Genomic DNA, 20,947 nt, shown 5'->3' on the forward strand with positions numbered 1-20,947 from the left:
TTAAGGTTTCTTAAGAGAAGACAGCAGTTTTTGCTGATTTCCTGCTCCAGCTGCTGATTCCCACTTTTCCCTGTGCTGTTCCTGAAGGTCTGCTGACCCTCACCCCGGAACAGAATTTGGCAGGAGGGGTATCAGTGGGACTAGGGAATTGGTGGAAATTGCTGCCTTCTCCTAAGAAGACGTAAGTGCCATTAAATCTTCAAAACCGCTAGTTTGGTACAGGCCACTATTTCTTAGATGCTCTCATTACAAAAATGCTATTTAATTGACTTTTTCCTATGTTAAAGTAGAATTCTGTGATATTTATGGAGATGATCAATCTGTTCCAATAGCATCTTGAATTTTCTGGATGCTTTGAATTCTAGGAAAAATATATGATGATCCCAGAACAGTCACATTTTCATAAATTAGATTCTTTTCCTACATTTTCTTCTTAAAATGTTGGACCAGTATTAACTGCTGGGCCAGATGTTTATTTGATAGTTCTATCAGTGTATGGGAGGAAATAATGTACTCTTCTTGAACAGCTTTGCAATTGCTGATTTTTTTTTGTTCTTAAAACAGTGAATATAGGCTTTTACAGTGTAGATAAATCTAGCCATTTGTTGCCATGTCTAATAATCTATTGTGTTTCCTGTAGAGTGGTGAAAAGCTGTCCTCAAAAGAAGTGAAAGCTAGTCAAGGCAAAACTGAAATGAATAAACTAGCTAGAAGACTTCCAGAGCCAGTTCTTTCGACTGACGATAGCAGAAATGATCCCAAAGTAGAAAGAGAACATAAAAGAAAACCCTCTGCCTGTCTTCAGCCAGATGGGGCCCAACATGACCTAGAAGCCAAGGATCCAAAGGCTCACAGTGACAGAATAGAGGCCAACCCAGAAGAACTTCAAAAGCAGAAAAGTGTACTTAAAAATGAAAAACATATTAAAAAGGAAGAATCAGAAACACAGAATTTCAAAAGTATACTCAAGAAAGAGGCTAGATCATCAAAAGAGAAAAATGAAAAAGAAAGAACTCTTTCTGAAGATAGACAAGTAACAAAACATAAATATAAAGGAGATGGTGTTCATAAAACAGGTGACGAGGCAGAAAATCTGTCATCAGAGAAAGCGCTGAAAGGTGAGGAGAGCACGCAAAAACATAATCAGCTAACGAAAACTCTGTCAGACGAAAGGAAGAATAAGCACAGGAGTGAAAAGAAAGCATCAGTAAGCAGCAAAGAAGTAAAAAATGTTTCTGAACTTATTTCCAAGAATGAAGAAGGTCCACGTAAAGAGAATAATAGGAAATACAGACATATTTCCATGGAAAAATCAAAAGCAGAACATAAGTGCAAACGGTCATCAAGTGATTCCAGGCCACAGAAGGAGTCCCAGGGTGCATCAAAGCCACACAGCTCTGCAACGTCAAGGAGAAGTGAAAGTTATTCAGAAGAGAAAGAGCGACATGATGCGGAACCCACTAACCTAGATAGTACTTTAAGACAAGGTGACAGTATCCACAAAGGCAAGCGTAAATCAAAAAATAACTTAGAAGAAAGGTTCTTGTTGAAGTCCAAATCCAAGAGTCATGGCAAACAAGCGAAAGGAGCAGAAAATGAATTACAAGAAAGTTTGTCCAAGCAGGAATCTGGGCAGAAATTGGAAAAAGATAAGAACTCAGAAGAAAGTGATCTAGATAAGCAATGTAAATCCAAAAGTGAAAGTAGAGTTTTGGAAGACAGTTCTGTGGAATTGGAACCTGAAAGCAGAGCACACGTCATGAGTAGTTCTCAAAAAGATTCTGGTCACAGAGTTAAGTTACAGTTGGGAGAAAAACCATCTACCAAAGAGAAAATCAGAAGTGATAAGGATTTCAGCAGTTCCAGGTTAGAAAGGAAGTTGTCAGCAGAAGGTCACAAAACCAAAAGTTTGAAGCATAATAATAAAGAAATAAGAAAAAGAGAGGAAGAGAACAAACCTGACGACAAAGGTAATAAACAAGTAGACAGTCATGCCAAGATGCAAGAAAATGATCTGCTTACAAATAAAAAAGCTAGCAAAAGATTAGTGGGGGAAAATAGAAAAGGAAGTATGTCTTCCCAAGGCATGGATACAGGAGAAGAAAAAATACCAGCAGTTACTTCCGCAGATAGCTCTTTCCCAGCTCCTCAGAACATAGTCCTAACTAGTAGTCACGCCTTACATTCTGAACAAAGCCAAGAGCCAATGGAGATTGAATTGGAACAAACTCTCAGTGATTCATCTCATCAAACGTCTCAAGCAGAAGAAGAAAGCAGTAATAATTCACAAGAGACTAAGTTTAAAAATACAGCCAAAGACCAAACGCAGAATTCAGCGTCTGAGTTTAATAAATTAGTTCATTCCAAAGAAAGGACATCAGAACCTTCCTTATCAAGTCACATTAACCCCCTGCAAAAAGATGAAAACGTTCCCCAAAAGGAAGAGAATGAACCAAATTGTATACACGATCACGCTTTGAAGAACGTGGGACATATTGAGCAGGAGCCATACCCTGTGATTGCTGCGTATGAGACAAATGATCAAATCTCACTTAATTCTCACAAGGACAATGAAAAGTTAAAATTCCAAAGAATGTCTGAGGGTCCTCCAGCACAGAACACTCTTAAAAATATATTAGATCCAAGCAAAGAAAGCAGTTTTCCAATAAAGAGCTCCCCAAGAGAAGAGGTTAACAATCTTGCAGAAATCACAGAACCCTTGATTAGTGCATCTACAGAGGAATCTTTTGATTTAGATAGGTCTTGTATTAAAGATGTCATTTCCGATAGTAAAACAGAAGATACTGTTAAAATGGAACAACCTGGTACTGTTGTTATTAATGTCATAGGAAGTGCAATAAATGACGTAAACGTTGAAAGCAAAGGTGAAGCTGCTGACTTAAGTGGCAAGCACAAAGCTGAGGAGAACGTAGACATCCATGAGAGCGTTGCGCAAGGAAGTGTTAGAAGTGTGTTAGCTGGTGTGACACAGAGTAATAGTCTGACTGGCCTAGTGATAGTTGATGGAGGTGCACGGACAGATGAATTTGAGTCAGCGGTCTTGGAGAAAGTAGAAAAAGACAATCTAGTTGGTGGTTCTTCTGCAAAGACAGACCAGGGTGCTGTAGAATGCACAGACAAAACAAAGGAAAATGAGGGCACCAGTGCCGTAACAGAATCCTCTTCAGAATCAGTGACCAAGGATGCTCCAGAAGAAGTAAGGGACATTTCTGTGATGGCCAGTGAAGCAGGAGGTAGTGACGACACACGAGGAGTCACTGAAGATAAAAATGAAACCAATCTTGTAGGGAGTAGTGTAGGTGGCAACGCCTGTGGTATCTCCCACAGTATGGAGACTTCCGATACAACTATTATAGGGACTAGCACAGAGAGGAGTACTGGAAGCATGGTAACAGCCACTAGTACAGGAGGAAACCAAGGTGAAGGAAGCTCGTCCGTAAATTTGCAAAGGGAAGGTGATGCTGTTATTTCTTGTTCCGAAGAAAAGGGGGAGGCTACTTTGATCTGTACAAGCATAGAAGCAGATGAAGGCTTCCATGCGGCAGTCTGGACCAAAACCAAACAAGGGCCTCCTTTTGCAACCCAAAAGGACTTTGGCGAATGTACTGTCACCGCTGCTGAAGAAAGTGGCGTTGGCGTTACTGAAGGGCTTGCGGCATGCGAAAGTACCTCAACCAGTACGAAGGAGGAAGAAACGGCTGAATGTGCTGCAAATTATGTAGAAGAAAGCGGTAAACATTTAAGCAATAAAACTGGTGTAGAACGTGAACAGAGTTCGGATAATGTTGAAACAGAAGAGAAAGATGATGCTGTGACCAGCGCAGGCTCTGAAGAAAGATGCACAGCTTCTGCCTCTCAAGGTTCAAGCCCCTTTGACAGGGCTGCCCCTTCTGTCGGTGAGGTAGAAGGCGACGGGGCTGTGACCAGTGCAGGCACTGCAGATCGTGATGGCTCTGTGCACAGTGGAAATCGAGATGAATTCCAGACGAATGGAGCTGGGGCGGGGCAAGCGAAAGCGGCCGAAGGTGCTGTGACGTGCACGGGTGCAGCAAGAGGAAGTGCTGGGTTTGCCATCTGCTCGGTCACTGGTACAGACTCTCAAGAAGAAAGCGCTGTGACCGGAGCGTGTGCTAGATTAGAAGCCAGTAATGCAGTGACCGGAACACACGCCGACAAAAGCGAAGACGTCGTATACGGCGAAAGCGCCGTCACCAGCACAGGCATAACGGCAGAAGATGACCCCGAAGCCGCAGATGCTTGTACTGGCTTGGAAGACAGCAACGAAGGTTTTTCTGTTTCTTTAGGCGAACAGGATCAATATGAGCATGCTACAGATAGTACAGAAGCCGCCGCTGAAACCAATGCCACTGAAGTGAGCCGAGGCTCCTGTGATGACGAAGGTTTCGTGACCAGCACTGGGGCAAAGGAGGAGGATGAAGAAGGCGAAGACTTTGTTACCAGCACAGGAAGAGGTAATGAAGAAATGGATCACGCCTCGGCCTGTACAGGAACTGAAGAAACTGAACGGACCGTGCTTTGTGTTGGAGCTGGAGAAAGTGGAAGTTCCTCCATCTGCATAGCTACAGGCCAGCCTGAAACAGAGTTGGGGGTGCTGACCACGAATGCAGGTAAAGGTAACGTTGACAGCATGACAGGCTCAGATGAAGAAACCAAGAGTGGCAGCGTCAGCCACAGCACCAAGGGAATCGTTGAAAGCAGCAGCACCAGTGACGGTTCAGGCAACGAACACGTTTTAGATTTCGCCACAGAAAAAGAGGAAGAGTTTGCAGTTACCGAGAACTATGAATTTGGCCTGGTCAGAGCAGTCTCAGAACAAAATGGAGGCCAGCCTTCTGCTGCGGAAGAGAAGAATGAGAATGCCACATCTTACTTAGACAACAGGAAATGTGAAAGTTTGAGGTTTAGAATGGAAGATGCCATTCCTTCAGCTTCTGAAGACGTTAAAGATGAAGCAGAGACCATCTCCACCAGTGTGGTCAAAGTGTGTCTTTCACCTCCACGTGGTTTTTCCAAGCACATGGAACAAACCTCATTTGAAAACTATGATAAAACTGACAGTATAAGCGGAGAAGAATTTGAGGCCCCTATGCCCAGCACAGCCATCGACAGCTGTCCGAGTCAAGATGGAGCTGTTGTTGCACCAAATAAGGTTTCCACAAGCGTGTTGGAAGAATTTGAGGGCCCTATGCCTAGCGCAACCATGGAAGATGGTGAGAGTCAGTTTGCTACCGGAGGAGCAGTAGAAATGGCCTCAACCAACGTGGAAATGTGGGCCACGCCCACGCCCAGTGGCTCCAGAGGGGAAGCTGACGAAAGCCATACAGCAGACCATAGTGATGAGTGCACTGTGATTTCCACAAGTATTAACGAAGAGCGAGAGGTTCCTATTTCCAATGCCTGCACAGAAGACTCGGTTCCGGCCTTTGCCTTAGGATTAGAACAAGCTGCTCACACAAGCGTGATCTCGACAAGCACTGCGGAACCTTTGGCCAATTCCGTGTCTCCCGCCACCACGCAAGAAGTTAATCCAGTTTCTGAAACTACAACAGAAGGAAGAAATGACTCTTTCACGGTTTCTACAAATATGACAGAAGGAGTGCTGGTGCCAGTAAAAATGGAAGAAGAAAAAGATGATGGAGCCGCAATACCTCCAGATGCCGCAGAAAAGGATGAAGCTGTTCAGCCTGGCAATGCCACAAGCCTAGACATTGAGCTAGCTGTTCAGAGGACATTAAAAAGCAGCCAAGGTGGTACAGTTTTTGTCAAAGAGGAGATAAAATGTGACATCCCTGGACAAAACGTTGTCAGCGTCAAACCTCATCCGCAGTTGGTTGCCTTGAATATAGAGAATCCAGAGGATGTGGCAACAGTTGCTGCCAGAACGGTGAAAGACTGCAATAGTGTCTCTGCCATTCCTGCTTTAGAGGAGACCCCACATGCTTTTGAAAGCGTAGAAGTAGATGAAGAGAAGAATGTTGTGGGGGCCGAAGCAGGTGACCATTCCGTATCTTCAGTCCCAGGAGAAAGTAAGAGCGTTTTGGCCATATCTTGTGAAGAAGATAAAAGTTTCTGTCAGGAGGAACGTGAGGGTGTTTTGATGGGAGATTCGGAAGAATCTAAGACCACAGGGGACACCAAAGAAATGGAAACAGCTGCAAACACAGGGGAATCCACGAGTGTAGCTGAAACCTTCTGTACAGAAATGGGTTTAGAGTCCTCTGCCGGCGACGGGCAATCTGTTGAAATCTCCATGCCTGTCCAAGAAGGTGTGCTACGTAATGAAGTTACATCAAGCCATTCTGGTACCCTGTTGGAACAAGAAAGAGGAGATAAAAATGCAGCAATAGACTGTCTTAATCATAATCCAGTATTAAAAACTGACCTTTCTGGAAAAGGGCATCTCCCTGAGAAGGGATATACGGCAGCAGCATGTGTTGAATTTGGGAGCAATTCTGAGAACGGAGCACTCGCTGGAGGAGCAGAGCTGCAGACGCAGCATCACTTGGCTGACGTCGAAGCCAAAGTGGATGAGAGTCATAAGCCAGAAGCCGCTTCTCAAGAGAGTGTTGGACGCCATTCTGGTGAGTTTTCCTGTTTTAAATATTCAACCAGTATCACCAGATTTCGGGAACTAGTGATTTGAATGTTTCTCAGTAGTTTTAGAAGATTTCAGAACCTGTTAACAAATAACCAGCTATCTTGGGTTTCATCAGTGCAACAAAGAAATACACAAAGCTAGGGTAATACACAGACTTGGATTCAGCCAGGTTTTCTGCTGGTGAAAAAAGGTGGTGTCCCTTTTGACCACCAGAAAAGCTAACCTGGGTATCAAGGGTATGCATGTGAAAAAAAACACCAAACATTTGGGACAGGTATTGTAGTAAGAAGGGAAATTGAGCAAGACCAAATGAAAAACCTGGCTGAATCTAGCCCATTAACTAATTTAAAGGCTCAGCTAAAACCAGGACTGAGGTTGGAACAACTTGGGGTAGAAGGTTAATATTAACATTTTCTGTCCTGAGTAGCCAGTGTGAATACTGCTGCAGCATGAAGTAGTACATCAAAGTAGAACATTAGAAATATGCACTGTGTACATCATTCATAAAAGCAGCACACAGAATTAAGGTCTTTTCAAAAGTGAGTGAATTGTCTTGACAGCTATTTCCTTTAAAATCATAGGCATGGAACCTGTCTAGGACAATAAGAGCAGCATAAGTAGAAAATAAACTTCTTTCTGCCTTCCCCTTCTTACTATATCCTGCCAAGAAAAGCAGAGTGGCAGTGCAAGTCGGGGGGGGGGGGGGGGTTGGCACTTTTCCATTGACAGAAGGGTCACCTGTCACTGAAAACATGGTTAGGATTCATCCCATAGTTTATTTCATCAGTCTGTAAATCCTGGAGACAGAATCCTAGGATGTGAATATTTGGGAAATGCTTTTCCAGTTTACATATCCCATTTGTAAACTGTACACATCTTTATATACCCACTACCCAGAATGCCTTCTAAATATCGCCTTTAAAGCTTGCAAGACATAAGAAATCAAACAAAAAATAAAAGATGTACAAATAAAAGGGGAGTTGTATAAACTGAGTCCATGTGTATGATGCTATCTTAATTTCAACAAATCCGTTATATTCATTATGAAAATTGGAACGGACAGAAAACAAAGAATTAAGAAAAGCAAAATTAGGTTGAAGATTATTAGAATGCAAAAATTGCAGGTAATTTAGAATACAGTTAACAAAATATGGAAGGTCTATATAAGAATTGCTGGGAAAACTTAAATAATAAATGGAAACATTAATCATAACAGATTTATTAGAGAATGTTTGCATCACTTCATTTCAGCACAAGAAAGTAGTAATTAATACAGCAAGAACATATATGAGATGGGAGACATGCCACCTTATTGAACTGATAAGAACAGATTGTCTTTTATTCATAGAATGTTTCATGTACAATCAAGGAAAGAAAACGGTAATACGTAACAACCCCATTTCAGAAACATGGGTGCATGAGAGAGTTATTTGAATGAATCCAAACATTCCTTAAAGCAATACTGCCGCATGCAGCTTCTCTCATCTTATTTCCTTTCTCATTGATTAATTAAAACTTACCTTATATATATAAAATTGGACATTCTGTGTAATTCACCTGGAGTCTCAGTGAGAAAGGTAGACTATAGTTAATGTACAATATTTAAAAAAACTTTAATGAGTGGCAGAAAAATCTTAATGAGATATTCAACAGTAGTTCAATTGATGACATAACCACATTCTTTGAAGTTTCAAACATGATTGATCTTGGAAGAGGACTTACTTACCTGAACTTTAGCAATCGATAATTGCAAAATGTTTTCTGAGTTAAGAAAAATATATTTTTGCATTTTATATAACTTTATATTGTCTAAAAGCCTATGAAAAGGCTTAATAAATGGAATGGAATTGTGAACCTTTTTGTGGGTTAAGAAAAAAAAGATTAAAGTGACCATTTTCCAAAATGGAAATGGAGACCTGGTAAAAGTATGCATTTTGTTATTTTTTAAAATCGCTTAAAATGGATAGTAGAAAGCTTAAATTATATGCAAACAAGCTATTACAAAGATAGAGCTGTACAAGTATTCATTATACATGCTTTTGATTGTTTCTTTGAAAAGCAATTTTAAAGTACTGTAAACAAATGTTTGTTTAATAATCTATTTAGAAAGAGAAATTAGCCTGGTTTAAATGTCCACATTGTTGAAAGGTTTTAGATTTTAATCCCGATGGAGAGTTGGGTTCTTCTGAATAGTTAAAAAAAAAAAACCAAACACCATGCATACACACACATATCCCTGTTTTTCCTCAACACAGTATAACAGCTAGCCAGTTTCATAGAGCTACCTCGTCCCTTCTTTGCTAAATCCTTTTCCACCACAATTTCATCTTTCCCTCAGCACTGACAGGTACCTGTTTTCTGGCATTTTTCTTATCTAAGTACTCTTGTCAAATGACACTTGAAGTCACATACAAGAAAAAGAAAATAGGTGGGTTGGATCCAGTGGTTCCACTCAGCTGGGAATCTTCCATTAGAGAAAGACTCCTCCAAGAAAAGGTTTGTCACTTAACAGAAGAAAACATTCGGATTTAACCCAGGGTTTTTTTTAATAAACTTCTCAGCAGCTGAAATGTTCATAAGTAGCATGTCAGCAGCTGAGCCCATGGCAAAGGAGGACTGATTTTATCAACTGAAACCACAGCCCTTGCAGCCAGAAACAACAGAGATCTCCCTGTACCTCCATTTTCTGGCTCTCGGTGTGTCTTGCGGTGTCTCTTCCATTCCAGGGTTTTACAGCCAGGTAGGCAGAAGTACATGGCTTTAAGCTGCCAGGTCTTAGGCCTGTTTACTCAGAAGTAAACACCCTTAAAAGCACTAGGATTGGGCTGTTAGTTCCTCTTACCTAGGGGAGATCCACATATCATTTTGAGTATATATTTTTTTAAAAAAAATTACTAAAATTGTGAGCCAGTTTCCCACTTCATGTACATAGGAGAAACCGTGGTGCAGAGGTAAATCAAGAAAACTGTTCTAAAATAAGTGTTTGAAGTATTTTCCAACTAGGATTACAGAGCAAATAAATTGACCAAACTTTCATTGACTCATTCAACTTAATACCTTAATATGTTGCAAGGTAATAAGATTAAAGCCAAGCCTTACATGCAGTACATTTTAAATTACTCTTCTTTAGACAATGAAGAAGTTCTTCCCATTGTGCCTGAAGAGCTGGAACTGCAGTCGAAGCTGATGGCTGAAGAGGTATTTTTTTCATGTATACTTGCGCATACTCTTTTGAAGAGGCGTGTATTTGAGTCCAGTTTTCAGGAGAAAATGAAACTCAGTGGAGCTTTTCAAACCTTTCAGAAGATGTTGATCATTGGCATTTTAAAACAGTATTTCTACAGAGCAACCTCAAGCTGAGTGATGTCCTTCTCAACCCATTGACTTCCTTCGGTGGGCTGTGAAGGACATGACCCTGTAAGGATTATGCTGTCAATCATGTTCCATGGTCCTTGCTGTACATGGCATTCGCACAGTCCACTTGGGTGCTGGTTTACCACCATTCAGTGAGATGCAGTTCAGTGCCTTGCAGGCACGCTTGGCAGGCAAAGTATGGGGAGGCTGCATCTGCTGTCCCAGTCTTCCCACTTCTGAAGTGGAAGCTTCACCCTTGCGTTGCAGTACAACCTCAGCACACAGAATAGTGCGATATTTGATACCCTTCCACTGGTGGTGCCAGGGGCGAACACCTGAGAACCTCTATATTGAGACCACTTGTTCCTGCCACTGTGGCCTGAGCTTTAGCTGAAGGCTTTTATGATACCACCTCATCTGAAAGCATATTGGGTGTTTTTTGAGAACTACTTCTCCTACAGCGCCATCCTAAACAGAGATTCTCCAATCTAAACCCATTAAAATCAGTGGGCTTAGACTGGAGTAACTCTGCTTAGGATTGCATTGTGCTGTCACAGCAGCCAGAACAGCCCAGCTTAGGAGCTGAGCCCTGCCTGGGAGCTGAGCAGGGTCAGCCTCGTTCAGTACTTGGATGGGAGGCCACCAAGGAAGACTCGGCTTGCTACATGAAGGAAGACGGGGACCGACCACCTCTGCTTGTCTCTTGCCTGGAATGCCATGCAGATAATTTCTTGGGCAGGGCACAGTCTGTTGAAACAGTCTCCATTGCGAACCCCCGCTGAAATAAATGAAAAGTGCCAGAGTACAACAGAATTATTTTAGGCATGTCGTATTCATGTCAATGGAGCTTGTACAGGAGATCTTCCCAATGAATTGTGTCCTGTGGGTCAGAGCAGTCTGTCTCTCCATTTTTCCAGCATTCACGATACTCAGCTTCCACTACCAGGGATGGTCGTTTCCCCTTTCCAAGACTCAGGCCAAATAGTGGCCAATGCATTTTTTGTCATCAGAACCACAGTGTCTTGGGCCTGGTTTTTATTCTGTATGTTGTGTCTTTCTTTATGGGACCTCCCTCTGACAATATTCAGACCAGCTTAGCTTTAGCATGTGCCTTCGGGCTTTTAGTCCATATTATTTTAGCATCTACGGTGCACGCAATGTTCATTAAACGATCCGAAGTACTGATAGGTTTTGTCTGGACTGGTGTGCGTGTGTATTTGTGCTGAGCTGGAGGAGCGCGTGCAGGGAACTTGCATCAAGGAACCTCCCACTTGATCTACCCCACGTGTTTCCAGCCATCAATCAAAGAGCTCAGTCCCATATATGTGATTCTCCCCCTCCCCATTTTATCCTCACAATAACACGGTGTAATAGATGAGGCTGAGGGGGGGGGGGCCTATCCACAGTCATGTCATGAATTTCACGACAGAGTGAAGATTTGGAGCCCCGGTCTTCCCAGCTCTAGTTCGATGTTCCAACGACTATACCATGTTAGATGTCCCTTGATAGCACAGTGTCTTCTCTGTGAGATGGTCCATGATACTACAGCTGAGAGCGATGCTTACAAATTGCTGAAGAGTGCATTTCCTTGTATAGGATTAAGCACTGGAGGAACAATGCTCAGCTTCCAACCAAGGGGGATCAGGCCCGAACCATTAATTTGTGAAAACACTCTCGCCAAGATTGGGGCCCAACACTCAGGGAAGGCTTTATATAAATCTGGTGGCAACATATCCTTGCCCAGAGATTTGCCAGCAGATAGTGAGGTGATCAAACCTCTAATTTCAGATTCAGAAACTGGTGCCCATTCCAGTAGACCCATGGAGTCCGGGTATGCATCCTGTTAGGAGTTTATAGACCCATCATCTGAACGGTTTTGAGGCCCAAGCAAGTTGCTAAATGCGAAAACCACACATGACCTGGTATATACGCATCAATCTGACTATAAGGGGAACTTCTTTTCATTGAGACCAGTTCCCAAAAACGGGAATCGTTCTTTTCAGAGGCTGCTCGATCTATCTCGCGCCATAAAAGTTTAGCATGTTCAAGTTTATTTTGTTTGATTAGGGTTTTATACTGAGCCCTGAGTTTTATGAGACGAGTCATCTGTGTCCCATCGCTACTATGCCTGTAGAGTAGTTCTTTTTTAAGCATTCTACATTCATAATCATACCAGCACCGGGACATGTGAATGTGCGTTCCAGACTGGTGCGTTCATTCTTGCCATTATAGCTGTAAGGTAGGCATGACCTCTTTACCTCTCAGCTTGTGCCCAACCCTTTCGTTTAGCCTGCAGTGATCCCTCTTGATCACAGGACCGATGGTGGCCATTGCTCATGTTTGAATGAAGTGAGCGCCTTCCTATTGCCCAGTAAATATTGCAGAGCTGATGTTGTTTCCTCCCCTCACTTCGCAGGAGCTTCAGTGTCAGAGCCTGACAAAAGACAATCAACACGACGAGGGACCGCCAGAAGAGAGTCACAGAGGTAAATTTCCCTACTTGTAAGTCACAACTTCGGGGACCAAGCAGTGGGATTAGATACATTGCTACTTGACGTGAAACTCTTGGTCCACAGTGTTTAGTGAACTCCAAAGAAATGGCAGAGCAGCTAGATGCACAATAACACCTGTTAGCAATAGCATGAGAGATCCTAGCTCACACTACAGTTCACTTCCCAGATTTTCAGTTTAAGCAAACTGTGTCAGTGGAAAGCAATAAAACAGGTGGAGAAAAGTTAGCTAATCTCACCCTCTCCTAATCTGAGAGGAACGACAGTTGTGAAAGTCTGTTACTTGTTTGTTAGCCTGTCATTCAGGTCAGGCTTGACGGTGTGGATGAGAGGGATTTAGAGAACTCCTCCCTCTCGCCACTGCTGACACCAGCCTCTCCCTTCTAGTCCAGCTCCCCGTCATTGATACAGTTTTGCCTCCGGAACCTCCCTGTGGGGAGCCTCTTGTTTCCAGCGCACTAGAATGCCAGGCTCTGTCTTCATGTTGGACTAGCAGACTGCTCGGCTATTGTGTAGATACTGCACTGTTGTCTTGTGAGTCTGCTGTACTTTTCAGAGTATCTGAGCCTGGTTGTGCTTCCTGTAGATGGTTCCGTACTCAGAATGTTAGGGTTTCTTCTTCTCTACCACTCTTAAAACTGCTCTTACCGCCGTGTCACATATTTTCAAGATGGTTTTTCTGTTGCGATCTGTAAATTGTTTAATATGTGACGAGTGTTCAAAATTTGCAGGACCTTTCACATTTTAGAAACAGTTTTAGAACACTCCCTCTGCTGTATTCGGCCTGGTTAAAAGGAAGTTGTTTAAAAGACAAGACATGTTTTCTGTCAGAAGTGAGTGTACGCAGCAGACGCCAAGTTGAGTAGTCCAGGAGTCCCAGGAATGTAAATCCCCCGTTGTTGTTTGAGAAGTTAAGATCGAATTCTGTGGCATTTAAAGACTGAAAGTCTCTTTTTTGTGAGTCGTTAATGTAGCAGCAATAAAAGAAACTATGTACACATTTTAATTTCTTTTAATGAACATGCTTTTCACGAGGAACTCTTAGACTAACACTGGGTGCTAGTTGCACTCTACATTTACAGTAGGGCATTGCTATAAATCAGAACGTTAAACATTGTAAAGTGGAGATGGGCAAGTGGGAGCCATTCCCTTCTTGTCTGGCATTCATTGTAATGCTTCAAGAACGAGTGTCCTGAGTGAGCAGCCGTGGTGCGGAGGAAGCGGGGGGGGGGCCCTGCCAACACCTCTCCTGCTGTTCATGCACAGAAGCGAGGAGTTGCAGTTCGTTTTCAGTGTAGAGTAAGTTGGCATTGAGGAGCTGATGTTGGAAACACAAAGGTGGCAGAGGAGGCAAGCTAGGGGAATCTGCTCCCTCCCTGCTTAAGTTGGTGCTGCAAAATACATAATATTTCTAGAAATTTTGAAGCCACAGGAGGGGAGGCATTTTTTTCTCAGAAAACACTGGGCAATTTTAGGAAAAATTGAAGTGGAAGCAGTGCTTCCTTTTCTATCATACCTAAACCTGTTTTGCGGCTTTAAAATGTAAAATACGTCTTGTATATAAATTGTGCATATACTTGTATGTAAAATTGTGTTACTGGGCACATTTAAAAGTATAAATGCCTTAATTTTCTGCAAGCAATACAGCAAAGATAGCTGCAAACTGCTGCACCCTCTGCTATCTTCGCGTATGTCATTCATTCCAAAAGGGGAAAAAATATTTTGTAGGATTTTTTTCAGGGGCCCCCAAAATTTCCATTGGAAAAACTGGGAAAAAACCCTAAGACATAATACTATACATTTTCAATGAGTAAAGGTTTATTTTTTAAAACATTTCACTTCAAATAAAATAGTTTTTTCCCTGTAGTCCACAAAATCTTGTTTTCCCTTTGATCAACTGGGAAAAAAAAGGCCTGGGGGGACCCCCCCCCCAAAAAATTGGGTTTTTTTCCCCTGGCCCTTCATATCTCTGCATGCACCAGAAACCTTTCTGCTTCATTTTGACTCAAAAAGAAAAAAATCATGGGAAGCGTAGTTCCTTAGGGAGAATGTGCCAGAGTCCAGCCCTCGTGCATTGGCTGCCACCAGTGAGAGAGGGCTTTGAGATTCAGAAAGGGGCTTGGATGAAGAATGTGAGAGAGAGCGTGCCAAGAGCAATACTAGAGAAGCATCCACCCCTTGGTTGCCATCTTCCATTTGGGAACTCCATCAATCTCTGCCTGGTTTGCCTGCTGGATGGGGGGCAGGGCAGCCCTGCTGTCCCCAACAACAAAAAATAAGGGGGGGCATGGTATGGTGTGTGGGGCTGGCCCAGCTTGGTTGAGCACGCTGTTACCTTGGTGGTGTCAAGGCTCTGCCGTGTCCCACTGACCCTAAGCCTGTGTTGATGTGTAGCAAGAGGTGGTGTGGGAGAGGTCCTCGGGATGGCAGCCTCTGCCTGAGTGAGTTGCAACAGGAAAGAATGGGGGTAGAGGCCAGGGGGCCCTGGGAGCGGAAGGAGTTGAGGGTAGCTGTTAGCAAGAGACCGGAAGAGCCTCTCGCATCAGGGGAGGTCACTCCCATTAGCAGAACAGGTCCACAGGATCTCAGCGAATAAGGCAAGCCCTCAGAACTCTCTCTGTATAAATAAATGGTGCATCATTACCCTTAATGAGTTTTTTAAAATTATTTTTAAAAACTATTCCACGCGTTTGTGATTTTGTGTTTTTAGCCCTTGAAGTTTCAGATACCATCATTGCAACAGAAGCAACGAAAGTCCAAGTGCCTGAAGAAAAACCGCTTGAGGTTTGTGTCTGCTTTTTCTTTTGTCTTTCTGGAGTCTTTGCTGAAGAACAGCATGAGAAAGAGCTCTTAACTGCTGAACCGTTGGTCTCTTGACTCTCAGTATTTGAAACTGAAAACGAGATGACAGGTTTTCAGTTACTCCTGTAATAGCGAGTGGCCTTTTAAGAATGATCCTGCAAATTTTTGGAGGAAGGGATGACAGCAAGGACTGTCTTCATTTGGCAACTGCTTCACTTGGTGGCACCTGTGGGGGGGGGGGGCGGAATCTGCTGCCTTGCAGCACTGGAACAACCGAAAAAATGGGGATGTGTAGTTAGTTCCTCAGGAGGAGGTCCTGGTGCCCACACTTGCTCGCCCAAAGCAGAGGGTGCAGTTTGGATTCCACGTGCTTAGCAAGAGAAGTGCCAGAGCAATACATGCCGTTTAGTTTGCAGTTTGACTTAGGAAATCCATTGGTCTCTGCCTGCTGGGCAGGCTAGCCATGCTCCCAGCAGCAGCCCACCAAAAAGTGGTAAAATACAGTTAGTGGGGGCCAGCTGTGATTGATGGTACATGCTGCAAGCTTGGTGGTGTGATGGTACTGCCATGGACTATTAATGCTGTGCCCATAAGGGTTGCCAGCCAGTGGCTGGCATTTGGCAGGAGACTGGGAGCAGGGCCGTGGGGGGTGGGGCTCATGTTGACAGAGCAATGTTGTTGCCAGGCTCGCCCAGAAATGATACCATTCCATCAACACAACGGTGATTTCTCCCCCCGCCCCATCCTCCCTCACCAGCTGATTGAGCATTGGCAGAGGTCGGGGGGTTGCCGGTGGGAAATCTCCTGCTATAGTGGGAGACCTGATAACACGGTGCTATTGCAGGCTGGCTAAATGAAACCTTGTTCAGAAAAAACTTCCCTCTGCATCTAATTCTGGTGAGAAATAAGCAGCAAGGAAGGGGTGCCATTTTCTTGCTCTACTTGATAGAGACTTCTTCCAGAAGAGCCAGGAGGGCCTCTTGAACTACGTAGCAGTCGGCCGTTCCGTCCGAGACCACGGCTGGAATCCTTTTGATTCTTCCATCTCCCAGAGGAGCCAAGGAGTACAGGGCCCTTCCAACTATTCCACTAGAAGGAGCGGAGGAATATTGGTCATAGTAATACCTTCTTCCACTTTGTGCATCGCTTTGTGAACTTTGAAAGTTGAAAAGCGATTAATGATATATATTACATAAATAAAATCTAGTTGGCCACTCTTAGAAACAAAAGTGCTGGGCTAGGAAGACCTTGGTCTGATCCAGCAAGGCAATGATATTTTTTTTTGATCTTCTGATCGCCTCTCCTCTTGTTAGTTACAGGTAGAAATACCTGATCAGGAGGAAGAAACGCGAGACTGCCCTCCAGCTACGGGACAGGGCGACTCAGGTAGCCGATTCACAACATGTGCTCTTGCATTACTGTCTCCGATTAGATTTGCATGGCAGGGCTCATAGGTCAGCTTGATGCTAAGACGGTTATTCATGAGACTTCAACGTTCTTGCTCCGAAGTCTTTGGGGAAGCATTTCAGATCAGTGTTAATGTTACTTTCCAGGTGATGGCCTGGCTCCTCAGATCTTGGGAGAGGAAGCTGAACAGAACCAGGATTTCCAAGCCAAACAAGAAACTGAGGTGGCGTATTCTTAAATTGTTTTCATTTGTATGATGTCTGCATTGGGGGAGTCAGAAAGGGATGTGCACTCTCTAGCAGCTGGGTATTTTTACTGTTGACATGTCTATTTTACGTTGTGAGGTTTCAAACTATGTTACATGAGTTGACCATCAGTCCCTGTTTCTGGCACATTGAAACCTGAAACAGGATCCCGTCTTCTTCCAGGTGACTTTATCTTAAAAACGGCGAGGGAGAGATGAAATGCTGAGATAGCTGCTGTAGGAAGCAGGTGCCCTTGGTATCCCTAGCTCTTCTCCCTGTCCCTCCCCCGCCCCTTTAAAAAGTCCACTTCAGGACACCCACCCTGGATTGGGCCACAAGGCTCTGTTTTTGAAGGAACAGTTTACAAAATAGCATCAGAGGAGAGAAGTGGATTGGCAGTAATGTTGGTGAACTGATCAGTAGCCCCTGAAATACTTGCAATAGAAAAATAACCAAGTTTTGATGTTCATCAGCTAAATAAGTGACAAACACACATCGCCCACTCTGTGAAACAGTCTGGAGGATGACTTCATCAGGTCTTCCCGCCCCTGGGTCTTCTGGTGGTTTACAATAATAATAATTAATTAATTAATTAATAATTAATTAATAACTTCGAGCTCCCAACAGCATATGCAGATAAAGGAATTAAGCTTTATATTTAGAGCAATGGAGCACTCCAGTGGGGTTTCAGTGCTAAAATAGGATGATGGTGTCCTAAGCAAGACTACAGTATTGCCGAGAAAATTTGTCCGTGACCTTTGAACTCCATAGGGAGGTTGTCAAATGTATTGACAGCCATAGATGGCTTTCACAAAAGATGAGGATGCTTCTTTTATTCCTTTTCATCCCTTGAATTATCTGCTTCCTTGACGCATGTGAGCACTTTGGATTGGACTCCTTAGACGGGAACAGCCCTTCTTGGACATGATATGAGTCTTATCTGTATTTCCTCCCTTTCTAATGTTCTGGGGTAACAGTATGTTTGCATATTCTGTCAGTTGTGGAGGCAATCTGTAGAGCAGTGCAGCGAATCATTTCAATTCAGCTGGTTGAAACGGAGTGAAAATAACGCTTCGGTACATTTAACCCAATGACTTCAAACTCTTCACACGCCAACTCCACGCCTTCACTCCTCCTCTACAACCCACACCGCTTAATAACTACATACGGTAACAGTCTTCTAAAATCAAGTGGATGATGGGTCTCTTTGGTACAACACCAATGGTCTATTTTTAAATTGCTTAGGAAGCCACTGCCGGAGATTCGAGGAAAGTACCTGAAGACGGTGCAGAGATTCAAGAACCATCATCAGATGCTACAGAACAAAAAGGTGATATCAGATTAATTTTCCATTTAAGTTTTCCACCAGAAAACTCTACTGTATATGTTCTACTGTAAAGGAATCCTCTGATTTGCATCCTGCTAATCGTCTGAACCAGTTTAACTTTGTGAGAATTCTTATTCGCTAAACGACCACAGGAACTTCACTGTGAGCTTTCAGATCAATAATAATAACATAATAATAACATTCGATTTATATACTGCCCTTCAGGACAACTTAATGCCCACTCAGAGTAGTTTACAAAGTATGTCATTATTATCCCCACGACATACACCCTGTGAGGTGGGTGGGGCTGAGAGAGCTCTGAGAGAGCTGTGACTGATCCAAGGCCGCCCAGCTGGCTCCAAGTGGAGGAGTGGGGAGTCAAACCCGGCTCTCCAGATTAGAGTCCCGCGCTCTTAACCGCTACACCAAACTGGCTCTCAAAAACATGCACAGAGAGAGAGACACACACACATAAGGAGAGATCTGAGCAATTGGTATCTCACCAGCAAACCAAAAGAAACTTTTCTGTGAATTAATTACTTTTATTGAACAAAGACTAAACTATCCAACAAGAAATCAAAAAATACACAATGGTACATTAATCCCAAAGCTCTTGCAACAAAACATGAAGTAAAATCAGATCTCCTAGCAATCTCAAGTATAACTGAAATACATACGGTCTAAAAGAATCAAATTCCAGTGGATTCCCTTACAATTCTGTGAAATGTTTGGAAACCCAATACACAACCAAATCTCACTGAATTATTCATAAGAGTTCCTTCACCAAAATCATAGTGAACTATCTGCATGACACTTTTTATAGAAAAGCTGACAGTCACAATCTTAACGTGTAATTGTTTTATAGATAATATGATTGGTTCTCAAAACGATTGAGATTATATTGATTATATATAAAATGTACTGATTAAATATAAATATATATATATAACACAAAGAGAAAAATTATTATGAGGTTATCTTAGATTACTTTCTCATACTCGCTTGGTAGATGCTCAAGCAAGATTAAAAGGTTAAAAGAATCCACTCATTCTTCAGGTACATTAACTGACAATCAAAGATAAGAGAGATCCTGTACTTTTTCTAACCAGCCAATGAATCTTCTACAAAGGTTATAAATACATAAGAACATGCATGTTTAGCATGAGTACCTATGATTTAAACCAAACATATGCAAGACGATTGAAGTGAATGGGGATATGTTTAAATTCCTGTTTTAAAAAAAACAAGGAAGATAATATATTTCTTCGTAGCATTAAATTTAAACACACTTAATTATTGCATTACGGAATTCCTGTCCACCAATCACAGTTTTCCAAGCCAGTGTCTTCTTTTTCCACTAGAAAATGTTCAGATTTTGGCTTGGCACACCTCTGGAGGGTTGAGCAGTAGCCCAAGCTGTTGTACTTGGGCTGTCCTGCCAGGGTTTTAGCCCTGAAAATTGGATAGTGCAGGCTTGTCTGTTGCCATCTTTGAAGATTATTTTTTCTCTATATTTGTCACTATCCAGTGGTCCAAACACCACACAATCTCTCCTCCCAAGAAAGGGCAGGTACTTCTTTTTAAAGGGAGTGAGGAGACAGTGGTCTAGAATGCACCACTGCCTTACTCCTAGTGCCACCCCCCCCCCGCCCCCCAGCCAAAGAGATGTATCTTATTTACTAATAGAGAAGTGGCCTTGATCTGAGGATACTTTCCAGAGACTGGAGCCATGATCATACTAGGCAGGTCTTCCTGAAGAGCCCCGGATTTGCAGAGAAATCTAAAGGGAAAACACATTGGAACTTGGCCATGCTTTCAGCTTGGGCTGTGAGCCGAAAGACAGCACGCTCATTGCCCGTTCCCTGTGGGGCGGTGAGTTTAACCGTGGTAAGAGAGGAAAGGTTGGGCCCTGTTACGGCCTCATTCTGGAGAAAGATGTAAGAGGCTGTTTCTGCTGGTAAATCGGCTAATGGTCACTAGAAGAATGGTCCTGATTGAAAGTCACTTGATTTGGAGGGTCTTCTGGCTTGGTACATCTGTGCGGTGACCATTCTCTGGCTGAGCCCGATTACTGCTGTGTCAGTAGTCACTGGCCTAGGGGAGAAGGAAGGTGGAAGGTCCAGCCCCCTGGAGAAGGTTCTCATTTGGTGGAGAGAGACACACAACGCCATACTAAGAGCACTTTCCTCAGAGTAACCCCTACTGAGTAGGATTCAGGTAGACCTGCTTGGGATGCCTCTTAAATTCTCCCAGAGTCTGGCAAATAAGAATGCAAATAAGAATTCTCTCCTCTCCTTACTTCCCCTGCAGAAGCACAGGTGTATACAGTGCTGATTTAACTTCTGTGAATATTCAACTCCTGCTCATTAAACTCTAGATAAATGATATATGAAATGTTGAATAACTTACGGCACCAGCAGATTCATTGATGTTTATCTAGATTGTCACAGAAGTAGAAATGGATAGGGTGTACTGCAAATGAAAACCAGCGTTTATACAGTGCAGAGGAAGTCACCGTTTGTTTATGCAAGCACTCAGAAATGATGATAAGCAGTAAATGTGTTTCTTTGAACTTTTTTTCCCCCCACAGATAATACTGCTGGCAAAATGGATATTTGTGAAAAACCAGACCTGGAACCCAGTTTAAATCTTGTTGAGGCAA

At 43.0% G+C, this 20,947-nt stretch overlaps 1 protein-coding gene across 1 annotated transcript in view; it reads left to right on the forward strand.

Moving 5' to 3' along the window:
* BOD1L1 (biorientation of chromosomes in cell division 1 like 1) overlaps nt 1-20,947 on the forward strand; it is a 49,051-nt gene that overhangs the window by 16,406 nt on the left and 11,698 nt on the right. Inside the window, exons 10-17 of the mRNA XM_054998858.1 lie at nt 641-6,623; nt 9,771-9,838; nt 12,411-12,480; nt 15,215-15,288; nt 16,620-16,692; nt 16,860-16,936; nt 18,204-18,288; nt 20,876-20,943. Of these exons, the coding sequence (XP_054854833.1) occupies nt 641-6,623; nt 9,771-9,838; nt 12,411-12,480; nt 15,215-15,288; nt 16,620-16,692; nt 16,860-16,936; nt 18,204-18,288; nt 20,876-20,943 (6,498 nt within the window). The remainder of the gene's footprint in view (nt 1-640; nt 6,624-9,770; nt 9,839-12,410; nt 12,481-15,214; nt 15,289-16,619; nt 16,693-16,859; nt 16,937-18,203; nt 18,289-20,875; nt 20,944-20,947) is intronic.

Source organism: Eublepharis macularius, chromosome 15 (assembly GCF_028583425.1).
Source record: "Eublepharis macularius isolate TG4126 chromosome 15, MPM_Emac_v1.0, whole genome shotgun sequence".
Taxonomy (NCBI): domain Eukaryota; kingdom Metazoa; phylum Chordata; class Lepidosauria; order Squamata; family Eublepharidae; genus Eublepharis; species Eublepharis macularius.